At 32.4% G+C, this 23634-nt stretch overlaps 2 protein-coding genes across 2 annotated transcripts in view; both read right to left on the minus strand.

The window, feature by feature from the left end:
* Nucleotides 1–2202: 2202 nt before the first annotated feature.
* On the minus strand, nt 2203–5977 carry LOC148625019 (lysophospholipase-like protein 1). The gene is made up of 5 exons (XM_088568210.1): nt 5824–5977; nt 4955–5054; nt 3939–4105; nt 3530–3645; nt 2203–2504 (listed from the first exon to the last, which is right to left on the minus strand). Exons 1-5 carry the CDS (start codon nt 5903–5905, stop codon nt 2268–2270), a joined length of 702 nt encoding a protein of 233 aa, XP_088424336.1. The 5' UTR covers nt 5906–5977; the 3' UTR covers nt 2203–2267.
* A 4054-nt stretch (nt 5978–10031) lies between these two features.
* The window catches only part of LOC148625020 (inactive tyrosine-protein kinase RYK-like), a 52910-nt gene continuing 39307 nt past the window's right edge, over nt 10032–23634 (minus strand). Inside the window, exons 4-14 of the mRNA XM_088568211.1 lie at nt 22501–22635; nt 20648–20749; nt 20160–20322; nt 19469–19563; nt 18955–19077; nt 18606–18698; nt 17717–17919; nt 17103–17212; nt 16458–16614; nt 14788–14924; nt 10032–14312 (exon numbers count right to left, since the gene is read on the minus strand). Of these exons, the coding sequence (XP_088424337.1) occupies nt 14201–14312; nt 14788–14924; nt 16458–16614; nt 17103–17212; nt 17717–17919; nt 18606–18698; nt 18955–19077; nt 19469–19563; nt 20160–20322; nt 20648–20749; nt 22501–22635 (1430 nt within the window). The 3' untranslated portion in view covers nt 10032–14200. The remainder of the gene's footprint in view (nt 14313–14787; nt 14925–16457; nt 16615–17102; nt 17213–17716; nt 17920–18605; nt 18699–18954; nt 19078–19468; nt 19564–20159; nt 20323–20647; nt 20750–22500; nt 22636–23634) is intronic.

The following is a 23634-nucleotide window of genomic DNA, read 5'->3' on the forward strand; positions in this document are numbered from 1 at the left end:
TTTGCCGAAACTACGCAAACTTTTTGTATCGCGGTAGACTTCTAACAAGTAGGCTTCTAGAACAGGGTTGTGTTGCTACAAGATTGAAGTCATCACTACAGAAGTTTTATGGTCGTCATCATGAACTCGCGGATCGTTACGGTGTATCCATCTGCGCCATGAAACTGATTAGTTCAACGTGTCATAGTTTTCCTTTCCTCTTTCGACTACCCCGGACTAGACTGTTTATGAACAAATCGGCGGGTGTTTATAGAAAAGCAGAGGATGCTTACCCAACCGGTGCACCTGGTCCATGCTTCCAGTTTCAAATGAAGCTGCTCATTTGCTTTTATGTATTGTTTTAGTTACATTATGTCTTTGTTGTGTATGTCTGTTTTCCGTATTTGATCTTTGTCCCTGGATTACTCTTTGAAGTAATTTTGAAATTCGCAAATCCATACAAGCCATAACTAACGATGTTAAAGCGAGGCTTATTCTTAGAAAATCACAAATCGGTGTTATTTTCCGTCGGCGTTAACACAAATACCTAAAAGATTATGATCTTCCTTCTTTTTTATTGATGATTGAGCTTCATAAGTGTCCCTAAGATGAGAGTTTAAAATTTATTCAGTTGCTGGGTCAGTCAAGAATAGCCAGATCCATATCTAAGTTGCTAACTTCAATCATAACATTTGTGAAAAATTGTCGCCAAATTCAATGTTATACTTGCAATGTAAGAAGAAGTGGGTGTGAATTTAAAAAAGTCTAAAGAATGTATAGAATATCTTAAATCAAAATATTTCTCTTTCTTAATGTTTCAGCATAAAAACATTTATTTTTTCTACTCGATCTTCTATCTGTAGATACACATAAGATTGAAAATTTACAACGGATGAGAAATGCAGGTACGAGTACAATATGAAATTATGCTAGACATATTCAAATTAATTCGGCTTCTAAGTATAAACGTAAAGATAATTAGATAATAAAGTATGTTGAACTTTTTAATGAAAAACCAATGGCGGATCCTGTGCCCCTTCAGAAAATTCAAAATTGTATTTTTTAAAAATTGTTGAAATACTATGTGTGTTAAATCATGAAAAACACCCAGAAAGAAGTATGATTCAATAGTAATCTAGCAAATAAGTTATTTAGTATGATTTCTTGATACTCAGCGGTGATCCTGTCAAGATGTCAAGAAATTTTTTGTGGAGCCCCTCTTACCTAAATCTCTGGATCCGCCACTGAAAACACATTTGTAAAGTTTTGTGGATTGGTGTTTCACCACATATAAAGCATCCCGATGTTTTTAATTCTGCACCTCTTATTGCTGCTCTTTTCCTCCAACATTCCTTTGAGGCAGACTTCATCAAAATGTGTTTTACTCCAACAAAATTTAAGCAAGTTGGCACAGCTCTTTACTTTAAGCTTTCGCTATATAGATGATGTTTTATCATTAAGTGGTTGTCTTCAACTCCTCCACACCAAATAACATGTTAAGGAACCCTGCTGTGATATTCAATGGGAGTAGGAACCTTTGCGCTCCGCCACAGGAGGCTAAATTGCCCGACCCTACCCAACTCTCCCTATTTCCAGTGGCAACCAAAATTCGTTGACCCTATATTCCTTGTGACACATCCCAATTTTTCATTTCATCATCATTTCATGATCATTTTATCATCCATTTCATGTTCATTGCCTGGATATAGCTGAGATATTGCTGCTCGGGTGTTTAACACCAACAATCAGTCATATTTCTGTATTCAATAGCTGATGTTTGCATTCAGATATTTTTATGGAACTATGACAACATAGTTGCACTTTAATTTTTATACATGTGATATTCTTTTAATGGAAAATAAATTAAAGAAAATACTTCTATTTAAACTAATATGATGATTAGCGACTTGGAAGACTTCAGTCTTTGATTTAAACATTTCAGCAATCCAGCAAGTTAAACTTTATTTTGCTCCAATCAGTCATATTTCTGTATTCGATAGCTGATGTTTGCATTCAGATATTTTTATGGAACTATGACAACATAGTTGCACTTTAATTTTTATACATGTGATATTCTTTTAATGGAAAATAAATTAAAGAAAATACTTCTATTTAAACTAATATGATGATTAGCGACTTGGAAGACTTCAGTCTTTGATTTAAACATTTCAGCAATCCAGCAAGTTAAACTTTATTTTGCTCAAACCTAATTCACAACTAAAATATCAATGACAAATTTATTTAAAAAAAGTTATCATTAACAAAATTATCAATATTTAATTTTCATTTTACAGTGAACTTGTGTTTTCTGGAATCATTTTTAAAATCCATTCCCTCAGCATAATAATTTCCTTCCTATTCATTTCATGATAAAATTCAAATTGATGAAATTCGGATACAACGCCTAAACTTGTCAATGTTTTATTCACCTTCTGTCCCCAGTCAAATGGCACAAGTGGATCTTGGGTGCCATGACATTGAAACAGCTTTGGAAGACTTGACTTATTTTCAAAAGATTTGAGTTCCTGTAAATATACAAGTATTAAATTAATTCTAAACTATCCAATCTTGAATTAATGTACATATCCTTTTCTATGGTTACACATCTTCAGTATTATATTCATATACAAAAAGTTTTTAGTTGACAAATTATTGATCAAAATAAGCATTTCCCTGGAAATAAAAAAAATATTTTATACCCTTCTTTAAGAACTACTTTGGTCAATATCTTGTTTCCTTTGATACGATAACAACAGACTGAAACTTTCTTATATAGGGACCATTAAGAGGTCAGGGCAGATCAAGATACTTTGAGAAGGAGTGGTGCAAGTTGGGGATCCTCAGAAAAAGGGGCATTAGGACATTATTTGCCATTCTTTGTTAATTTTACACATGAAAATTATAAGTTTCCCCTAAAAAAGGGGTGCCAATCTCTGCACCCTCCCCCTGGATCTGCCACTGGACCTTGCTATTAGTGAAAATCTGTGTGATGTTTTTGCACTGAAGGGTTGTACTGGTGCCCTATTAATATACATGTATTTTAATCAAAATTTGGAAGAAAAGACTCATTGTCTCATTTACATTTTCTAAAGATGTTTGCTTTTACTGATCAAAATTAGAACCAGGCAGGTCCTATGATACATAAATGCAGTTTTTATTGTTGAAATGCATTCAGTGCTCCTATCAGGATAATTTCAATATATAACCACTCTATATAGCTAACATGTGATGGTGAAGAAAACCTTAATCATACGAAAACGGCTTGAAATGTACTGGAAAATGACCTTACAAGTACTTTTTAAGGTAGGAATAAGGCAGCGGAGAACACTTTAAAAATGTGGTACTTTATATTGTTTAAAAGTTACAATGATTTCAGCAAAAGAAAGTTCCACATTTTAAAGTGTTCACCAACTGCCTTATTCCCACATGGAAAAGTACTTGTAAGGTCATTTCAGATGCAAAATTTCGACAGATCAATTTTGAACAGGGTAACACTGAATCACATGAATTCGATTCTCCATTTTAAACCATATTCAATGCCTTCACTTACTTTGTATACTGTGGAGGCTTCACTCAGAAAACTTGATAATGCAAAAGCACCAGCAACTTGAGGAAAGTATCTGTATCCCATATGTAATGCCATACCTCCTCCCATTGAAAATCCACCTAAATGTAATTTCCAATTTGACTAAACCAAGATATCACTTACATATACACATTCATATACTTAAGAACTTAATGAAAAAAAAATTGCTTATGTTTTGTTACTATGACAACTCTTACACTGTTCTAGAACCTAAAATTCACTGTTAAGTAAATTATACATTGCTAGATGTTTATACCAAATTTTAGTTATAAAACATTTTTGTACTCTTTTGTAAATGACAACAGAAAAAAATGTTTCTTGGGAACAAATCTTTTTACTTTCTTGGGTTAAAACCTTGATTACATATAAGTACCTATAACTATCTTGGATAGAGGAATGCCATTGCCAACCTCTGCCTGTATTAACTGAGAAAGGCTCTCAGCTGTTTGATCTAATGTCTTGTGTTCTGGTACAAATGGAGATATATTGGCTCTGTCATACCAAACATAACTTTTCATTCCATTATTAGGAGTGTAAGGCCTGAAAAATAAAATAAAAACTGCATCAAATTGTTTGGTTTTTTAAATTTTGTTTCATGATATTGGTTGTTTTTTTTAAATCGTATTTCTTATGCCCAAATTTCATCTAAATGGGAAGTGAACATATGAAAAAAACACAAATAATTTGATTTGATTATTGAATAAAATTTAATAGTTTGTAGTAACACCCAAGTTATCACAGCAAAATCAAGTGTCTATGAACAACAGCCATGTCACTCCCTACAGGGATTACCAACAAAGTCTGTTTTTGAATAAATAAAAAACTCCTTGCTGCTTAAGTTCCTGTTACTTCCGTTGAACAGACACTCCATGACACAAAAGCACAAATGTCTCATTTTGTTTAACTTTTCTCTTCCATATTTAACCTTCAAAAGCATTTTTCTCCCTTTCCATTTCTGTTTTATATGACTAATTTTCAAACATTTATATTTATGTATGTGCATGCTCATAAGATTATTTTAAATTTCTTTATTCAACGGGAAAAGACTTCATAAGTAAGATGTACTTGTGTCTAATTCCTTTTGTATGTTATTCAACAAATAAAATATATTTAAACTAAACTACAAACAGTGATGCAGTAACAGGACTATACCATCGTACAACTGTATCTTTTGTATTCAAATAATGGTTTGTATACACATTGTTAAAATCAAAAACAAAAGCAGAGAATTACACTTTCTAATTAATGTCTTGGCTTACTTATTGACTTTATCAAGTTATTTCCTACCTATAATAACAAGCATTCAACAGGCTCTCATAAAATAAAAATGAGAGAATATTATGTAAAATCAATGAAGAACCATTACTATTATGGAGTTTACTGACATACCTTAGAGGTGCTGTGGGGAATACAACTTTTAAATGTGGAAATCTAAGGTCATCCCCTATTAGAGATCTTAGCCAGTCCTGGATTCCAATACCTGTGTCACCTGGAAATCAAACACAACAGTAAACTTGTTTATTATCATTATAATAAATATCAGTATTTGTAAGAACCATGCAAGTTTTTGTAATATGTGACACACTCCAAAAAGAGCTACATATTTTTATTTATGTCATTAAGTTGTTTATATGATGAAATATACAATCATTCATTCCAAACTGTCTGCTCTTCACATAATTCAGATAATTCACATTGAAAATTCAATATGTCCTTTTGTGTTTCAGTGTTAATTACAGAGTTATCTACTAATTTATATTTCTTATGAACAGTGTTTATATGAAAAACCACATGGAGAGGATATAAAAAGTGAACAAAGACCTATCTGGTAGACCTCTGGTAGGATAGCTTAAGTGGATACTTATGAGGCATGAGGTATGAGGCAGTTGTGCTGTCTTTCACATAATCAGTATAAATACAGTTATTAGGAACAACACTCAAGCTATCTCAAGTTGCTATAAAAACCACATGTTAATTCATGTTCACTATCACATATTTAAAAAAAAAAAAAAAACTGTATCAAAAATAAAAATATGTAGGTTCACATTTTGCATGATTCTTAGCTGGAATACTAGATTATCAGTCAAAATTGACTTTAAAATTTTTATTGAGTACTAGAGAATTTATTTTTAAAGCCATATAAGCGAAACAGGAAACAATTGTTTGTGGTGATTTACTTTCGTTTGTTATACTATACTTGTTACAACTTACAGCATTCATTTACTTGTCAATTAAAAAAAGTTATGAGTATATACTACCAGATCCATGTAGAAAGATGACAGCCCCTTTACAAACTTCTTTCGTTTGGTTCACTATTCTTGGCACAGAAGACAAGGCCATCTGTCACATTATCTGTTGCATGTGCTAGATATTGACACCAAACATAAATCTAACAAAGAGTCCAAGAGTTATACTTCTTTACCCATCTATAACACCTAGAAAAGAAAATCGCAGCTTTAATAATCAATTCGAATTTTGATTGAGGTCTGTGATTATACTTAAAACAAAACCGCTGCTTGTGTTACAATTGACGATGCTTTTATTTCAAACATTTTGCCTTTTAAAGTTGGCTTATATAGCTACCTGTCCAATTTTTAATAAACACATCAGACCATTTCATTTATATTCAAGCGAGCCATACACAAGTATTTTACTTCGTCATAAAGCACCGTTTTAGACTTGCTCTATTTTTTTTTACATAATAATGCTTATCAATATAGTTTACCCTTATTACAAGCCGATTTCTTTCTTTTCTTTTTAATTGGAAGAAACTCTACTGTTAATTAACTTATTCACAAGAGAGTTAAGAGCATACCTCTAGGCGAAGACTTTGATCTGACAGAGTTGTGCTTTCTGACAGTAATTCCATAGCTATCATAATGGAAAAGGGGTAGTGGAAACATTGCTAAACACACTGATCTAAGCATGCCATTCATCTGTAGAAACTTTAAAAACCATAAAAGAAAAAACAACAGCAATAAAACAGCATTTAATACCAAAATAACTGCTTGAATCACTGGAAAGAAAAGAAAAGCATAACGAAAAAGAAAATTATCCAACTTATTTTTTTTTCGGAGTACTTTGTGACTTCTAACTTATTTTTGCATTTTTCATGAAGGATAAAATGAACAAAAACGGAGAGGTCGAACTTTTAAAGTGCTCTGTTTAGCATTAATCAGGAAATCCCCGTAACTTCGTTAAGTGCTCTAATACGGCTTGAGTTAAGATTGAAAACTCCACACGCGGAAGTAAGAGTAATCAAGGGAACCAAGATTCTAGCGGAAATCAAAAGAATGTAATCCAGTGAAAAAGACCACCTATGGAAAATAGACACACACAACAAAGAACACACATAACTAAAATAATACATACAAAGCAACAAATAAAAACTGGGAGTATGGACCAGGTGCACCAGGTGCACCAGTAGGGTAAGCATCCTGCTCTTAAAAAGTCAAGTCCAGGGTAGACGAAAGTGGAAAGGAAAACCATGACATGTTGAACAAATTGGCTCTCATGGTGCAGATAACATAACGATCCGCGAGTTCATGATGACGACCATAAAACGTCTGTAATGATGATTTCAATCTTGTAGCAACACAACCCTGTTCCAGAAGCCTAATTATAAGAACTCTAGCGCAGTACAAAAAGTCTGCGTGGTACGGCAAGCTTTGGCATAACGTATGAGTTGTGATAAAATAAAAACTCCATACGCCGGGTCTGAAAGTATGTTGCCACAGACGGAATGAAAGGTCATCGCGTTTGTCGTATATAGTTTGGCTAATAGTTCTCCTCTACTATCTATTTCTACTTTTACAATCTCCTGACCAACTTCAACACGCTGAAGATAATGTCACTTTTCTTTGCGCATGCTATTTACAAAATTCCAAACTAAATCAAACTAATAAATTTAAACATTAAAATAGGGGTGAATTTTAAAATAAACAATGAGATGTTTAATGACTGTAGTGTAAGTTGAAATTGCTGTTTTGAGTGCCTCGACTGAGTCACTCATAACAATGTTCACTGGTATACTGTTCCATAATTTGATGGTTCTTGGAAAGAAAGATTGTTGTCTGACTTGTAACCGACACTGAGGAATTTGGAAAGATAATGAGTGTATGTTTCGCGACTGTTTGCGAGGTGGAATTAACCGGTCTGTTGTAGTGACGGCAACTAGGAGATAATTGATTTTGTATAACATTATTAATCTTGTGTCTGATCTTCTATGAGCTACGCTTCTCCAATTTAAATGTTGTATCATGTTGGAGACACTAGATGTATTGTGGTACCTGTTTGTCACAAACCTAGCTGCACGCCTTTGAATCATTTCTATTTTGTTTACATCATCTATAGTGTATGGATCCCAAATAGAGCAGGCATATTCCAGTAATGGCCCGACTAGTGATTTATATGCCTACTCCTTTACCTTGGTGGAACAGATGTTTAAGTTTCTTTTTTGGAAGTTTAAGGTATTGGTGGCTTTATTGCATATGTTGTTCTCGGGACTGTGCCATTGAAGGTCAGATTAGATCGTAATACCAAGGTATTTAGCTTTATCGACATGTTCGAGTGTATGGTCATGTAATATGTAGTATATTTGATAGGGTTTGTGATTGGAAATAGAGAGAACATTACATTTGTCGGGGTGGAATGCCATATGCCATGTGCATTTTTTGCTGCCATTCTCCTAGTTTATCTAAGTTAGTTTGTAGTGATTTGCAGTCACCGTTGTAGTTAACTGCTAGGTAGGCTATGGTGTCATCGGCGAATATACATATTGTGGAATTTAGGCCTACTGGCATATCATTAATATAAAATAAAAATAGACTGGGTCCCATTATAGAACCTTGGGGTACCCCTGACTGAACGTCAACATAGTCAGATGTTACACCTTCAAGGACAACTGCTTGAGTACGATTCGATAGGAAACTATGTATCCATTTATTAGTTTTGCCTTGTATACCACAGTTTTTAAGTTTGAGAATGAGTAAATTGTGACTGACTTTATCAAATGCCTTACTGACATCCATGATTAATACATAAATAAATTCTAAAAGTTGTGTTTCACAAGATCTTTGACGCCAAAAGCCGTGTTGAATTGGATATAGAATATTGTTTTCAGCTGCATGTTTCATGATGGCATTAACTACAACATGCTCTAAGATTTTGCAGCAAATGCATGTCAACGATATTGGTCAATAATTTTCAGGATTATATTTAGACCCATTCTTGCAAATTGGAGAGACACGTGCTGTTTTCCAGATTTTATATAGGTCAAGATATGAGGCTGACTTCACAGTGTCTGTAGTATCCTTGAACTCAAGTTCTTTGGGTTAGATGCGATGTATTTAATCCCCGAAACTAGGATTGTTTAATGATGATTTGGGGGAGGGTTAACGACCTTGGATACCAATACAGGCCTCTTACGGTCGATGTTAGTGGGTTAGTAGAACCAACTGGTGTTGGTGGCGGAGCCCAGCCTTCGGGATACCTGACCGAAGAACTCGGTCAAAGTATGTCCTACTAGCGGCTGGGCTGCTGTGTTGACGCTCTGGCCTACTCCCAGACCACACGTGGGTCCGAGAACGTTTCCCCACTCTGTTTGGGAGTACGTCAACGTGTAGAGTGGGATTGTTTAACGATAATACGTCATCTATATAGCGGAAATGGAGAATGAAAATGCTAATTAAGTCATATCGCATTTGATCCATATGTTGATGAAGTTATGAGGTATAACATAAAATCACGGCACAGCATGGGGTGTCCCGTTCATTAATTATTCGAGGGAAATATACTTTTTCGATTTTTATATGTTTTAGATATAACTATCGTTCCATGTAATGCTATATAAACATGTGGAAAATTTTATGGACTACCTTGCTTCCAAATTAAGATCTTTGAAATTGTGTACGCTTCGGTCCATATAATTTTTTTGGGCCATCAACCGGTCCATGTATTGCCATATGATCCTCAGCATTGTGAACTATTTGCTGAATAAGTCATTCATTAAAAAGAATAGCCAAATGCCGTTTTTCAGATTACGTCTTGACAACATACATTGACGATTCTGCTTTATAAAATCTCCAACTGTTCACAGCACAGACAACGAATCCGATCCATGTCATGCTCTCTACAAAGAGCAATTTCACAATTCGCATCCATTGATGTTTGTTTTCCACGACACTGAAGAGAAGATGCACGACCACAACGTATATTTGAAGCTCAGAACAAGGATTTATTATAACTTGTGCACTATCTGTCCGTACACGTAAATTTTTTTCCAGGTGTTATATTTAATAATTTTGATATTTAAAACATTTATTATTATTACAATAATATTAAGATAATTGCGAAGTTAATGTATTATGGCTCAAAAGAATTCTTTATTTTTATCTAGAAATAGTGTATATATTAAATTGCACGAACTTTTGGTTTCCAAATTAAGTTGTATGAAACAAAGAAAGAGTTACAATGTCTTCAAGTTTTATTTAATACTGCAAGTACAATCATAATAATAAACAAATCAATACAAAACAAAAACTAGTACATCAGGTAATTCATGGTTATGGGTGTATGTGTTAGTCAATGAGGATTCATTCTATTCAATTATTAAGATAGATTATACCTAGTACAAGCGACAGGATTTCTTCAATTTGCAAAATATGTTAAGCACTTGATAATGGTCTATCTGAAGAACAATTTGAAAAAGAGTGATACCACTCACAATACAAATCTAATTAGAATACTGAGTGATTTAAGTAGGCTCTAGGTAAAAAAAATATACCCTATATTACGCTAATAATGGTTGGAGAATTTTAGTGATCTCTGAAAGTATAGTTTTGGATTTAGGTTATATATGCAGGTGCTGGTGCTTGTGCCTTTCACCACATCCTTTCTTTATTCAAACCACAAAATACATATGCATTTTTCTGTGACAACAATTGGTTCCACTCTTTTTCAAATTGCTATGAAATGATTTTGGGAATTTTTTTCTGTCATAAAATATTGAAGTTCCTTGCATTCTGGTACAAAAAAAAAGAATAATCTGTTCCAGAAAAAAAGTATCATAATAATCAGCTTGAACAGTAATATGTGCAAGGTTGTAAGTACAATCTACCTTAAATAGCAACACATGTACATAAATACATGAATCATCAATTTCAGGTAAACATAGGAGTGTGTGTAAATTTAAAAAAATACGTTTTTTGATTTTAAATGATGGAGAAAAAAAATTAACAAATTACAGGGATATAAACAATCTCTTAGAACTATCCCAGATATAGTCAAACTCTATTTGTAAGAAAATGTGCAACTGATTTCTGTTTATTACTTAGGTATAAGGAATAACTCTGGCTGCAAGAGTTTTGCATAAAAATATGTGTGGTTCAAACAACTTGTATTAAACTAGACAGTCATGTTACACATATAGTTCTTAACAGGTATCTACCAATTTCACAGGAATAAAGCAACAGTTTAAATAACTGATTTTTTTAATCCAAGATCTAAACAAACAGAATGAAAGTTAGGATTTGAAACATTCCAAATAACAGTGAATCAATTTCTTTGACTTAAAAGAAGGGAATATTATCACAAAGAATAATGATCAATCAGACTGATATTTGTCAGCTATCATAAAAATGACATTACTGAGACAGGCCCAGCCCAACTTCTTCACATATGAAAATGTAACTGGCAAGATGTCTCCTATAATGATTTATGCAAAGTACAAATCCACTCCTATTTAATAGCCGAACCAAAAAAAATTAATGCCACAATTTCTTTTAAATCTTATGTTTGTTTTTTTTTTCATTTCTATAATTTTCATTCAGTTAAAAAAATAAATCACAGAAAAAAAAAACATATGACATAAAAAATCCAATTGGATAGGTAAGTTAAATTAGTGTATGATATTAGTGGTTAAGTTGTCCCCAATCTTAGATATAGCACCTCAATAACCAATGGATTACATAGCACAAATATAGTGAAATCCTGTCTAACTCAATTCAGCATGGGACCAGAGGCACAGATGTCTGTCATTGTAAAGTCCGTAAGTTTTCATGTCATGATGTATTTTTGTACGGTATGATCCATTCGACTTTTCTGACTCTTGGTGAAATTGACCTTATATCCAATATTTCAGGTTAGATGCAGCATGAAAGAAAGATTGTAGATACATATAAAATTATTGGGGATATTTAAAAAAATAACCACATTTTTCAATCTAGGGTTCTGGTTACACTTGGGAAACTCATATATGGGGGATCTGATTACACCTGGGAAACTCAGATTTTTGGGGGATTTGGTTATGCCTGGAAAACTCTGATATTGGGGGGATCTGGTAACACCTGGAATACTCTGATATTGGGTTAAACAGGATCCACAAAAAGTAAAATTTAACTCAATAAATAACATAAAAATAACAAACTAGTTATTAAGTAGTACATGCCTCTGTATTTTGATATGTCTTTAAGACAACTTTCATTTGAATGAATATAAGTTCTTTCAAAAGCAGGCATGTAGCCAGAAATTTCTGAGGGAGGATTTGTAAGTGGCAAAACGAACCAATTTTAAGCTAATTTTTAACAGTTTTAAATCCAAAGACGAGGTTCATAGTAACCCCACATCACCTGGCTACAGCCCTAAATAGTATGAACAGATCCAAAAGGACAAAACAAAATAATAAAAAATAAGAGTTTATATAAAATAAAGTCAAAATATGTTTGCTAGCCATTCTTAAAAAAAATAAAAACCACGAGCTTAACTTGCATAACACATAAAGTAAAACATATACACTAACCACAAAAATTGGCTCCATCTTAAAGCTTAGCTTGTTTTCTTGACACATAACAAACAAATGATTTATCACAATGAAAATGATAATGTTTCTCTCTCTCTACGATATGGCACAAATGAAATGATATATAAGAAATCTCTATATAAACACATTATAAATGACTTTTTACAATGTTGTGATATGAACTACTGGTACATATAAAAATACACGAAGAAATGTGTTTTACTTTCTACAATGAACTATCTAATTTGGCACAAAACAACAAAATATTTTCATTCTCAGAAAAGATTTCTTCAGCAGTAATATAAATGAAAACAACACCTTTACACACTGTGATAACCAGAATAACAGCCGAAACAAAAAAATATCACAGTGAGCTTGATAGGGCCAGATATGATATTCCGTCCTGACATTCAAAACTGACCCTATTCTGTTTACTGATGTCACAACCGATTACCTAGACAAAACGTTGTCATTGGAAATCACTGATATTTTTAAAATCATGGCAGTAGCCTGAGATAGGAAGAAAAATCAGGCAGTAAGAACAATTGACAAAAAATTGGAAAAAAAATTAAGTTGCCAAAATGGGTCCGGTTATTACAAACTGTGATATTTCAATTACTGTCAATACTATTTCCATTTAGAGCTCCATCTATATATAGCACTAATACAGCTGGTGTCCAATCTTAATTAGGGAAAGTATGATTTCTATGTCCTTCAATCAGTGAAGAGTAGCTTTCTTTACTGTCACTGCATTTTGGTTTGAATTCATTTTATTGTATTAAACTTTGTACTTTTAAGAAATACCTTCAAATGGACAACATAATTATGATTGGAGTTTATTAAGTAGATTGAATACAGTTTAAAAAAAACTTCAGTAAATTTTGAAACTGTTTCAACTGAATCTACCTGACCTGTTCTGGATGTAAGAAAAACTCATTCAAAAGCTCACACATTTAAAGTATGATTACAATGTAAGAGAGATTATCTGAATTACTGTGAAATGGTTTTGGCCAGAAGTCTTTATAATGCTTTTGGATCTAATGCTTTATCTAGCTGTTCTATCTATATGTAATTCTATTACTTCTAATATATTGCAATAGGCCCATTGCCATTTTCTACATTAGTTACCAATGATAATTTCTGTAGCTTGAAAAAGAACAAAAATTTAGGCTCTTTTCAGTTAATTACTTGGTTCTCAGAGAATTTTCCACTTTTTATTGCTCACTCAAGGTGATGAGAGTATCATTCACAGCAAGAAAAGTGAAGAGGAAGAAATTTTGTTGTTTATCATTGAATTGGCTGTAACATAATGGCACATGATGCAACTCTAATGGAAACAAGGATGATCTGAGAACCAAAAAAATAATTTCAGTTGGCCTTACATACTATAAATCAAGACACAGAGTATTTTCATTTTCTAACAAAAAGCAATAAGTTCTTTGGTATCTTCATTTAAACTACATTACACAGTACATTTTGTATAAACATATTCATTACCCACAATTGATCACATACATGGTGCACCATACAACTGGCGTTGTGAATATCAAGTCTATGTTTCCATCTAATAGACTTAAGTTTGGATTTCATATCAACCTATAAGTAAATCCTGTCAATAAGCCCTAAGTTTTTGAAAAAATCTGCTTTTTAAAATGCCACACAAACATGAAAACATTTTTCATTAGTACAACTCTGGGTATAATCACAATTGCATTGATTATACATGTAACTAAGGAACACTCAATAGCTAATTATATCTGGCCATACAACACAGTTGCATAATCTATTCTGGTTTCACGACCAGGATTGTTTTCTCAGTTAGTTTGACAAATGAGACATCACACATATCTTCCCAAAGCTGTGTAAAAATCTTGTAAACAAATGAGTAGCTGTGAAAACTTGGGTCTATCATCTGGGTTTGTATTCCAACAGTAAGCAAGAACTGTGAATCTGAAATTAAATGTTATAAATTGATGGTAACTACTGGTAACCTGAACATTAATTTTATTTCAAAGCTCTTAAAACATTTTACTTTCAGACTGTTTATTGTATAATACATACCATATATTAGGAGATTTTCAGGTATAAGCATTTATTCACAATTTTGGTCTTAAAATTGTTAGTTAAATTTTGTAGTGTTCATGGTTTCTATTTCATTAACTTATTAATTGTTATATACCATATCACATTTTTTAAATAGGTATTTTTCTCAGTATAACTCTTTCTGCAAATTAAGTGAAACTTAAACAAAATTTTCTAGTGTCAAATCCTTCAGCCATTTTATTGTAGTGTCATTTCTGTTAACATGAACAATACAAGATGTAGACACAGTGAGCTTAATATTTGACATATGAAGTTTTAATACAAATGGTTCTAGAATTGGGGTAACAAGACCTTTACCACGATCTATTTATTAACAACTTACAGTTCATCAGGACAATTAGTTGGCTGTGCTATCCTATAACCTTCTCTTAAATAAGCTGACATTTCAAAAGGATCTATTTCTGCATATGGGATCTGACCTAGTGTTAACATTTCCCATACTGTTACAGCAAATGACCACTGCAATGGAAAACCGGGTCACATTTAAAAGGTAGTTGTAATAAGAAATTGCTTATTTCAAACAAAAAAAAGTTTTATACCAAATGGTTGGTGTATAGAAGTTTTTACTATGAGAACTTCATGATAGCAAACAGAATAGTTTAAAGTTACTTTAACAACAGTGTTCAATGTACCTTATTCTAAAAGAAAAATGAAATTTTATTGACATTACAACGAACAATAAAATATCTTATGTTTTAAATGGCTATGATATAAATACGCTACCATAACATAAAAAAAAATTTTACACATGCAAAACCCTCACTTGAGTTTTTCTAAACAATAACAAATTACACTTTCATGAGGAATAAAATCAAATATACATAAAAATTTAGAAGGAATCTTCAGATTTCAATTTAGAGGGAATAAATTTGCAAGATAAAACTAAGGAAAGATTTACTACAATTTCTTTACATCATCATACTGACACCAAACAGTTAGACATACTGAGCATCAAATAGTCAGACATACTGGGCACCCAAACAGTTAGACATACTGAGCATCAAATAGTCAGACATACTGGGCACCCAAACAGTTAGACATACTGGGCTCCCAAACAGTTAGACATACTGAGCATCAAATAGTTAGACATACCAAGCACCAAACAGTTAGACATACTGGGCACCCAAACAGTTACACATACTGGGCACCAAATAGTCAGACATACCAAGCACCAAACAGTTAGACATACTGGGCACCCAAACAGTTAGACATACTGGGCACCAAATAGTCAGACATACCAAGCACCAAACAGTTAGACATACTGGGCACCCAAACAGTTAGACATACTGGGCACCAAATAGTCAGACATACTGGGCACCCAAACAGTTAGACATACTGGGCACCAAACAGTTAGACATACCAAGCACCAAACAGTTAGATATACCGAGCTCCAAACAGTTAGACATACTGGGCACCAAACAGTTAGACATACCGAGCACCAAACAGTTAGACATGCTGAGCACCCAAACAGTTAGACATACTGGGCACCAAACAGTTAGACATACCGAGCACCAAACAGTTAGATATACTGGGCACCAAACAGTTTGACATACCAAGCTCCAAACAGTTAGACATACTGGGCACCAAACAGTTAGACATACTGGGCACCCAAACAGTTAGACATACTGGGCACCCAAACAGTTAGACATACCGAGCACCAAACAGTTAGACATACCAAGCTCCAAACAGTTAGACATACTGGGCACCAAACAGTTAGACATACTGGGCACCCAAACAGTTAGACATACCGAGCACCAAACAGTTAGACATACTGGGCACCCAAACAGTTAGACATACCAAGCTCCAAACAGTTAGACATACTGGGCACCAAACAGTTAGACATACTGGGCACCCAAACAGTTAGACATACTGGGCACCAAACAGTTAGACATACCAAGCTCCAAACAGTTAGACATACTGGGCACCAAACAGTTAGACATACTGAGCACCAAACAGTTAGACATACTGGGCACCAAACAGTATTAAACGTACCACATCACTGGTAAAAGAAAATCTCCTTTCCACAATAGCCTCTAAAGCCAACCATTTGACAGGTCTGTTTTCATTATCTCCCAAACAGTTGTACTCTGATGGGAACAAATCTCTTGATAATGAATTATCTGTTAATTTCACACAGTCACCATCAACTCTGTAAAATAAAACATAAGTAATTATACAGTTTTGTTTTCACTACTGTGAAAACTTTTTGGTACTATCTTTTGCAGACAGATGTAATGGAAAATTCAAGCCTCTGGGATGAGTTTTATCTTACCATACCAGTAAAATAGCTTTAACGTGCAAAAGATAGAAATTACATGTAAAATAAACATTATTGTTCCACCAGAAAACTGCCTTGTTTTAACATTTTGTTTTGGCAATTTTTAATATCAAGATGAGATCTTAAATGGTACAATGCACTATCAAATCTACATGCATGATTCTGCATTTGTCAAAGGCACCAATGCTGAAGATTAGTCCAATTGTTTATTCAACTATAGTTTTCTTTTGTCCTGCCATATCTGAGGCATGAATACAGTGTAAATCACTATTATCTTCCACCATCAAACAAATGGATTTTTCTTACATCATTTCATCCACAAATTGGAACTATGATCTTTATAAAGCATTTCAACTTACACAATATTTCTTGCTGCAATATCTTTATGTATAATTCTTTTTCTGTGTAGGAATTGAATCCCTCTGATTATTTGTAATGCCATAAAAACAACTTGTCTTGTTGACATGGGCTAAAAACGATAAAATAACTAATGTAAAATCAATTAAAACATATGAAAACAATATTTTTGAGAAAAAAAATGTCAATTTCATTCATGAGACAAGTAATTTTTACCATAGTTAAGATAAAAGAACAATCAAAATAGGAAACTTTACTTATCAACAATTTTTAACAACAGTAATATTCCGGGAAGAACAAACATTTACACCAGAAAAACACAACCAGATAGCACTTTAATGTATGTAGGTATTTTACTGTTTGTCTTGTGCTGTATTAAGCTGTGTCATAAAACTTACTACTTTTCTGGCTAGAATGCAAAAGAAATTTGGAGAAAAAAATTTGAAGTGTGAAAATAGTATTATTAATGATGAGAGTCAATCCTAAACACACCACAATATCAATTTAATATGACTTAAATAATAACAAATGCTCTCTTCCATTGACTTCAAATTCCATCAAGTTTACACAATCAAGCAGATTGTAAACTTATTTCTGAGTTAACAACGTAACTTACACAATGTGTACCAGTATCTGATACTCTACAATGTAGTAAAAACTTCTTCAAGTTGCCTACAGTGGCATCAGGATATATAATAAAAGGGGGTTCTCCATCACCAACACAAGACCCAATAATAGGGTAAATATTTGGATTGACTTGACCTTTCATCATACAACTCTCTGTTAGAAATAGCTGCACTTGATCATCTCTTGCTTGATCTGCAATATACAATGTGAATTAGGTTTTGGTTAAAATGAATTTACAATGAAACCCATGTAAACTACAATGTTCTCAGTCTAGTCATATCACAATCAGTGAATCTGAGTAAACCAGTTGCTGAAAAGTTGAGATTTTATGATGTAATTCATAAGTTTTCTGTGCTGATGTTTATTGCTTACATCTTGTACTAGTAATAACAAGACGTTGCATGTGTTGTTGTGCTAGGCATACCCCCACTCATACAGGGGGTTGATATCAGACAGCAACCAAAATCTCTTATAACTTATGCCCCATCTATATGAAGCCATATTCCAAAATTGAAATCAATCTGTACAGTGGGAGCTAAGATTTCGAAAATTTTCTCTATCATGAAACAGAAAGTTGATATCAGAGAGCAATCATGATTCCTTACAATGTAAGGCCCATCTATATAACACACATACCAAATTTAAAATCAATCTGTCCAATAAAAGCCCAGATTTTAATAATGAAATTATATGAAGGATGGACGTACGAACAAGTTGATTCCAATATTCCATACATTGTTGAATGGGGTACAATTTATCATAATGATCTAAATTAAATATTGTCTGAATTTTCTAGTGTATGCACGTTGATTAATTAATATTGTGTACTTTTATTACTAGTATTGCTCTGTATTGTTATGGTTTTCATTTATACTTACCAGTAACAGTTTTGACAATGATTTCTTGGTCTACTCCAAACTGACTCTGTCCATCACTCAATAAAGTTCCTCTAAATATTTTACCAAATGTTCCTAAAACAGAGAAATATACATGTCAAAAAGAAATATATTTTCATATAAATTAATGACATGAGATTTATCACAAAGTGTAGATTAAAAAATCAAGTATTCATTAGTTTTATCCACTTTAATTTCATGGTTAATGCTTAGAATATTCTCATGCAATTATTTTATCACCAAATTGATCATTTTGTAACTTAAGGTCAGGGATTATATAAACCAGTTGAAGTTTATGTACAAATCTTAAATAAGGGTACAGATTCATTACCTTCAATTAAGACTTCTTTCAATGAAATTCTTTCTCTACCAATACTGATTTCATTCAAGACATCTATTGGTTCAGGGGGACATAATTCAGGTATAGGTGAAGGTCCACAGGAAAAATTTCGAACTGAAATCAAACAATTAAATATATATCATAGATATTTTATAAAATTACTAAGGTATGGTATCAAGACTATTCCATGACTTATTCCATGACTTAACATTACTCTATCATCATGTGACAGGAAATGCAAATATGGGAGGATATGCTAATTTTATTTTCTAATTTATAAACCAGATTTTATTCAGCTTTAAAACAAAATATGTTTTTTACCAATATTCTTATTATTATTTTGATTCTCATTCACTGTTTATTTCTCTTTCTGCAAAACATTTCAACATCAAATTGTATTTGACCTGTTGAAATAATAATTTCTCACACCAACCCTCATCTTTATACATCATATGAAAAAATAATATTTATTTACATGGTCACAGTATTAAGATTTGTTCCTTACTTGAGCCTTTAATACTGTTTTCTAGTGGTGTTTCAGGTCTGATAAATGACTGACTCTGTTGCTTGGTTAAGGCTTGAGAACTGCTATTTGTATCACTGCAAAGGATAACAGAATGATATCTATTTGAGTGAACAAAAGGAAATATCTTATAAACTTGCAGTCTAAAACTGAATGGTGGTTAAATAATAACATAAAACTGTTTTAACAAGACATCTTTAAACTCATGTTGAATCTGTTTTAATTACCGGGTAAATTAACACTTGTCATATCAGAACAAATCATGTAATCAGCAAGGGATTTGTTTTTGGCACAATTTACTGTACTTGTTTCAGTTTTAGAAACAATAAAACATCTTCAAATTAATAATGCCTGTTTTACATTTTATAAATTTGTAGTTTATTAAATTCAATATGTAAAGAGTTCATTAAAAGATTTTTACAATGCTGAAACCTCTAGTTAAATATACTTGTATAAAACTTAGTTTCAAGTCAAAGTTTTAAGTTAAATAAGCATACAACATACACAGTGTTTGCATTATTTCCACCAGAAGTCGACTGTAAGTCATCGTAAGACAAGTAAACCTAAAATTTCTCCAAATTTAAAAGTCGTAAGATCACTAATAGATATAATCTACTCAAGGTATGAATGAAAATGCAATATAGCACACCATTATTCTTAAGATAAGACTTACTAATATTTGATTCTTTCATTATAGCCCCTTGAGGAGTTCTTCTGTGAATTGAGGTAGTAAACTGCTACTGCTAAAGCAATAAGAAGTATGGCACCACAGGCACAGCCAACAGCAATATAGAAAACATGGGTAGACATTGCTGTTTCTTTAGTAGGTGGTTGATCTGTTAACAATTTAGGAAAAACACACATTATGTATGGCTTTGAAAAAAAGACAAATTAATTTATGTTTTTGATACCTATAACATCAATTGATCATACTTCTACTTTTTCTTTATATCCGCTAAAATTTCATGTTAGGCTTGAGATTGTATTTGCTCGCTACATTTTTCCTTTCCTTACCTTGGTATAGTATTAACTTGAATTCTTATATCTTAACAGTTGCAACATTAATTAACAACAATTGAATAATAAAAAAAATTATTCATACACAACTGCAGAAATGTCTTTCTTCTGAAACAATAACAATGTTGATTTAATAAAACTTACCTAGAGTATTTGTTATACCAGTGTAAGAGGCATTAGGTGTTGTTGGTACAAATGGAGGCTTGTCAGCATGGATATCCCCCAAGAATGATCTATGTACTTTATCTGAAATTAGCCAAAAGAATTAAAATCCTGTGATTTTTAAGTAAGCTATACTGAGTTTTAGTAGAAGTTTGATTGTGTTCTCATGGCTACACTGAGTTTTTTAGTAGAAGTCCCAGTGTGTACTCATGGTACATATAGGTGTAGTAAATACAGATTTTGTACATGTGTACGACAAATCTTACTGTCAACAATTTTCTTTCTTTAAAATGTGGGACATTTTATAATTCAAAACAAACCTATGTTTAGACCTCTGAAGCACTGGACTACAAAAGTTCATTATACACATGATATAATACATGTATATATAGTAAGAGTAAATAAAGATAGTTTGCTACAATGTTTCATATCATATGACAAAGTAGAACATCAAATCTCCTATGCTATCATTGGGTTGAAAAGAACAAAAAAAAAGTGTTCTCAAATAAATGTAAATCAGAACCTCAGATCCTGCTATGAAACAGAAATCAGCAGCATTATAAATTTCTATTTAGCTGAGTTTCTGTATTGTTATTTATTCATTTGCCAGATCAAATATTCACAAATAATAATTTAAGAGGTTTATACTAGTAAACTCTTAATGTAGAAGAGCATTTCAAAGTACATAAAGATGCAAGTTATATAACAGTTAGAAATGCTTCATCCCAAATGTTCCAAGGCATTGCTCTCAAAAATATATTATACCATCCACACATATTTTGACAGGTACATATAACTTCATTTCAATCACAAACAGCAATGGTTTAATACTTTTATATCCATCTTAAATAAAAAATTGGTTTAAACCAGATGAGTAAACAAAACTCCCAAAAACTTTAATACGTTAAACATCTACAAGCACTGGTAAAATACTTAAATTCACTATCTCTACCCTCCATTAATTAATTTTTCTAATCAGAGCTGACCAAAAAACAACAGGATACCTGCCAAAATGCCTCTCAACTAGATAGCTTCATAAACGATATTACCATTGGGTACTTAATTAAGATACCCCAAGAAAAAAAAAAGATGGCACCATGGGTTTGTAATTAAAGTTGTCAACATTACATGGTCTCTTTACTAAGTCAAATTTGACATTTGTCTATGACTGTTAATGACAAAAACATGTCAATAATTTGATAAACACCACGTTCCATGTACTGTAAGCTGCCATTCAATAGCTGGCACCCATCAACATGGAATAAAACATTCAAATATGCAATTTATTGTGTAAACAAAATTCTGAAATAGACCTGAAATCTGCAGGGTTTGGTGTTGATGAATTTGGAATAGCTGTCATGTGCCAGGTTGTTTGAAAACATCCAGTGTTAGTTCATTAGCATTGTGTTCTGAAATTTCATTTACTAGGTCACATCAAGGTCATGGTTATATACCAGTACAGTTTTTTTATGTAGTATTCACTTTGCAGTATTAATTAAACACTATTTTTATTTTTTACATTAGAAATAAGTAAATATGTTAAATACACTGTAAAACACTCCAGATTGTAAAAAAAAAATCATAATCTAAAATCTGGAACAGCCAATCAAATGTTCCAACCTGGCAAAAATCAGGCCAAGTCCAAAAAAGAAAGGACTTTGCAGATTTTTCAGTCTGCCAACCTCTTAATACAAATTATCCAGGTTATCAAATTACTTCTTCTCCACACTGATACCTTATTAGCCAACAAATGCTTTGATTGATCCCTAATTCATATTAATATGTATGCTCATGTATTTCTAATAACATAAATATAAAACTTTATGTATACATACCCTTTAAGCACATTTTTCTTCTTATAAAATTCAATGCTGTTAGATTTGAGGCTGAAAATATGCTGATATTTAGCTGCATGTTGACAATGACTTCTCCACTAATTAGACCAGTACATGGGAACTCTACTTTGAATACTGCAAAACAAAACAAAACAATCAACAGCTGTGGATTTATCTTAAGTTCTGGTGCTGTGTATTTGTCCATCCCCCTTTTTTCTCTGTTCAAAGTCCAATAACTTGGAAACTACAAATCAGGAAATAATACTAAAAAACAAAAACAAAAACAAAAACAAAAACAAAACAAAACAAAACAAAACAAAACAAAACAAATGACCTTTATTGGTAATAATGACATGTACCAAAAGACTACTACAACTGTTCAATGATTTACAAGCAATTGTACAGCATGTGGACAGACAGGGCCTAATGGTTCAAAACATTATTGGCTGGATAAATATTTGTTTACTACACAACTTGTATAATTTGTACTAAACTTGTCCTGTGGTTAAATTTTTGAACAACTTGGCCCTAATGAACAAATCATAAAGGAGTAAATAAGCAACAATGGATTACACTGTGATAAGCCTAATAATGTTTGATTGATTTTTGGGGTTTAACCCCCGAGTAGCAATATTTCAGCTATATTCAGGTGATAGTAATGTTTGACACGGAAAGCTAAAATTCATTTGCCTGAAGATAAAATATTTTAAATCTTTGATTCCAGCTAGAAGTTGTAAAACTATTGGTATATACAGACTAAAATTTGTACTAAAACTAGAAAAAAGCTACCTCAGATAAGCTAGTTGAAAGACTGACCATATAGTGTGTAATGTTCCCAAGACGAGAGATCATAGGCTTTTGTGAATTAAAGTTTTCATTTTGATTAATTTAGACCTTTTCTTCCAATATATTTTTGTTCTATTTTTGTTTTTTAAATTGGGACCTTTAGTTATAATGAAAGCATAACAAGGGTGGATTCATTAGTAAAAAATATCCCATAAAAATTCAAGAAATTTTATATCAAAGAAATGGTCCTTTGATTGCTGAACTCATTAGGTGCATGTCAAAGTCATGTCTAATAATTCAATCTGGAATCCATGATGTGCATATGAAAGAAACGATTTAATTATCATA

Source organism: Perna viridis, chromosome 2, assembly GCF_037379345.1.
Source record: "Perna viridis isolate PV_CMFRI_1.1 ecotype Kerala chromosome 2, ASM3737934v1, whole genome shotgun sequence".
Taxonomy (NCBI): domain Eukaryota; kingdom Metazoa; phylum Mollusca; class Bivalvia; order Mytilida; family Mytilidae; genus Perna; species Perna viridis.

Excerpts from the sequence above, each read along its gene's own strand:
- LOC148625019 (XM_088568210.1), bottom strand. The coding sequence starts at position 5,905 with ATGGCCTTGTCTTCTGTGCCAAGAATAGTGAACCAAACGAAAGAAGTT. Across the intron at positions 4,106-4,954 it reads TTCCCCACAGCACCTCTAAG|GCCTTACACTCCTAATAATG; the intron begins GTATGTCAGTAA and ends TTTATTTTTCAG. Across the intron at positions 3,646-3,938 it reads TCTATCCAAGATAGTTATAG|GTGGATTTTCAATGGGAGGA; the intron begins GTACTTATATGT and ends AATTACATTTAG.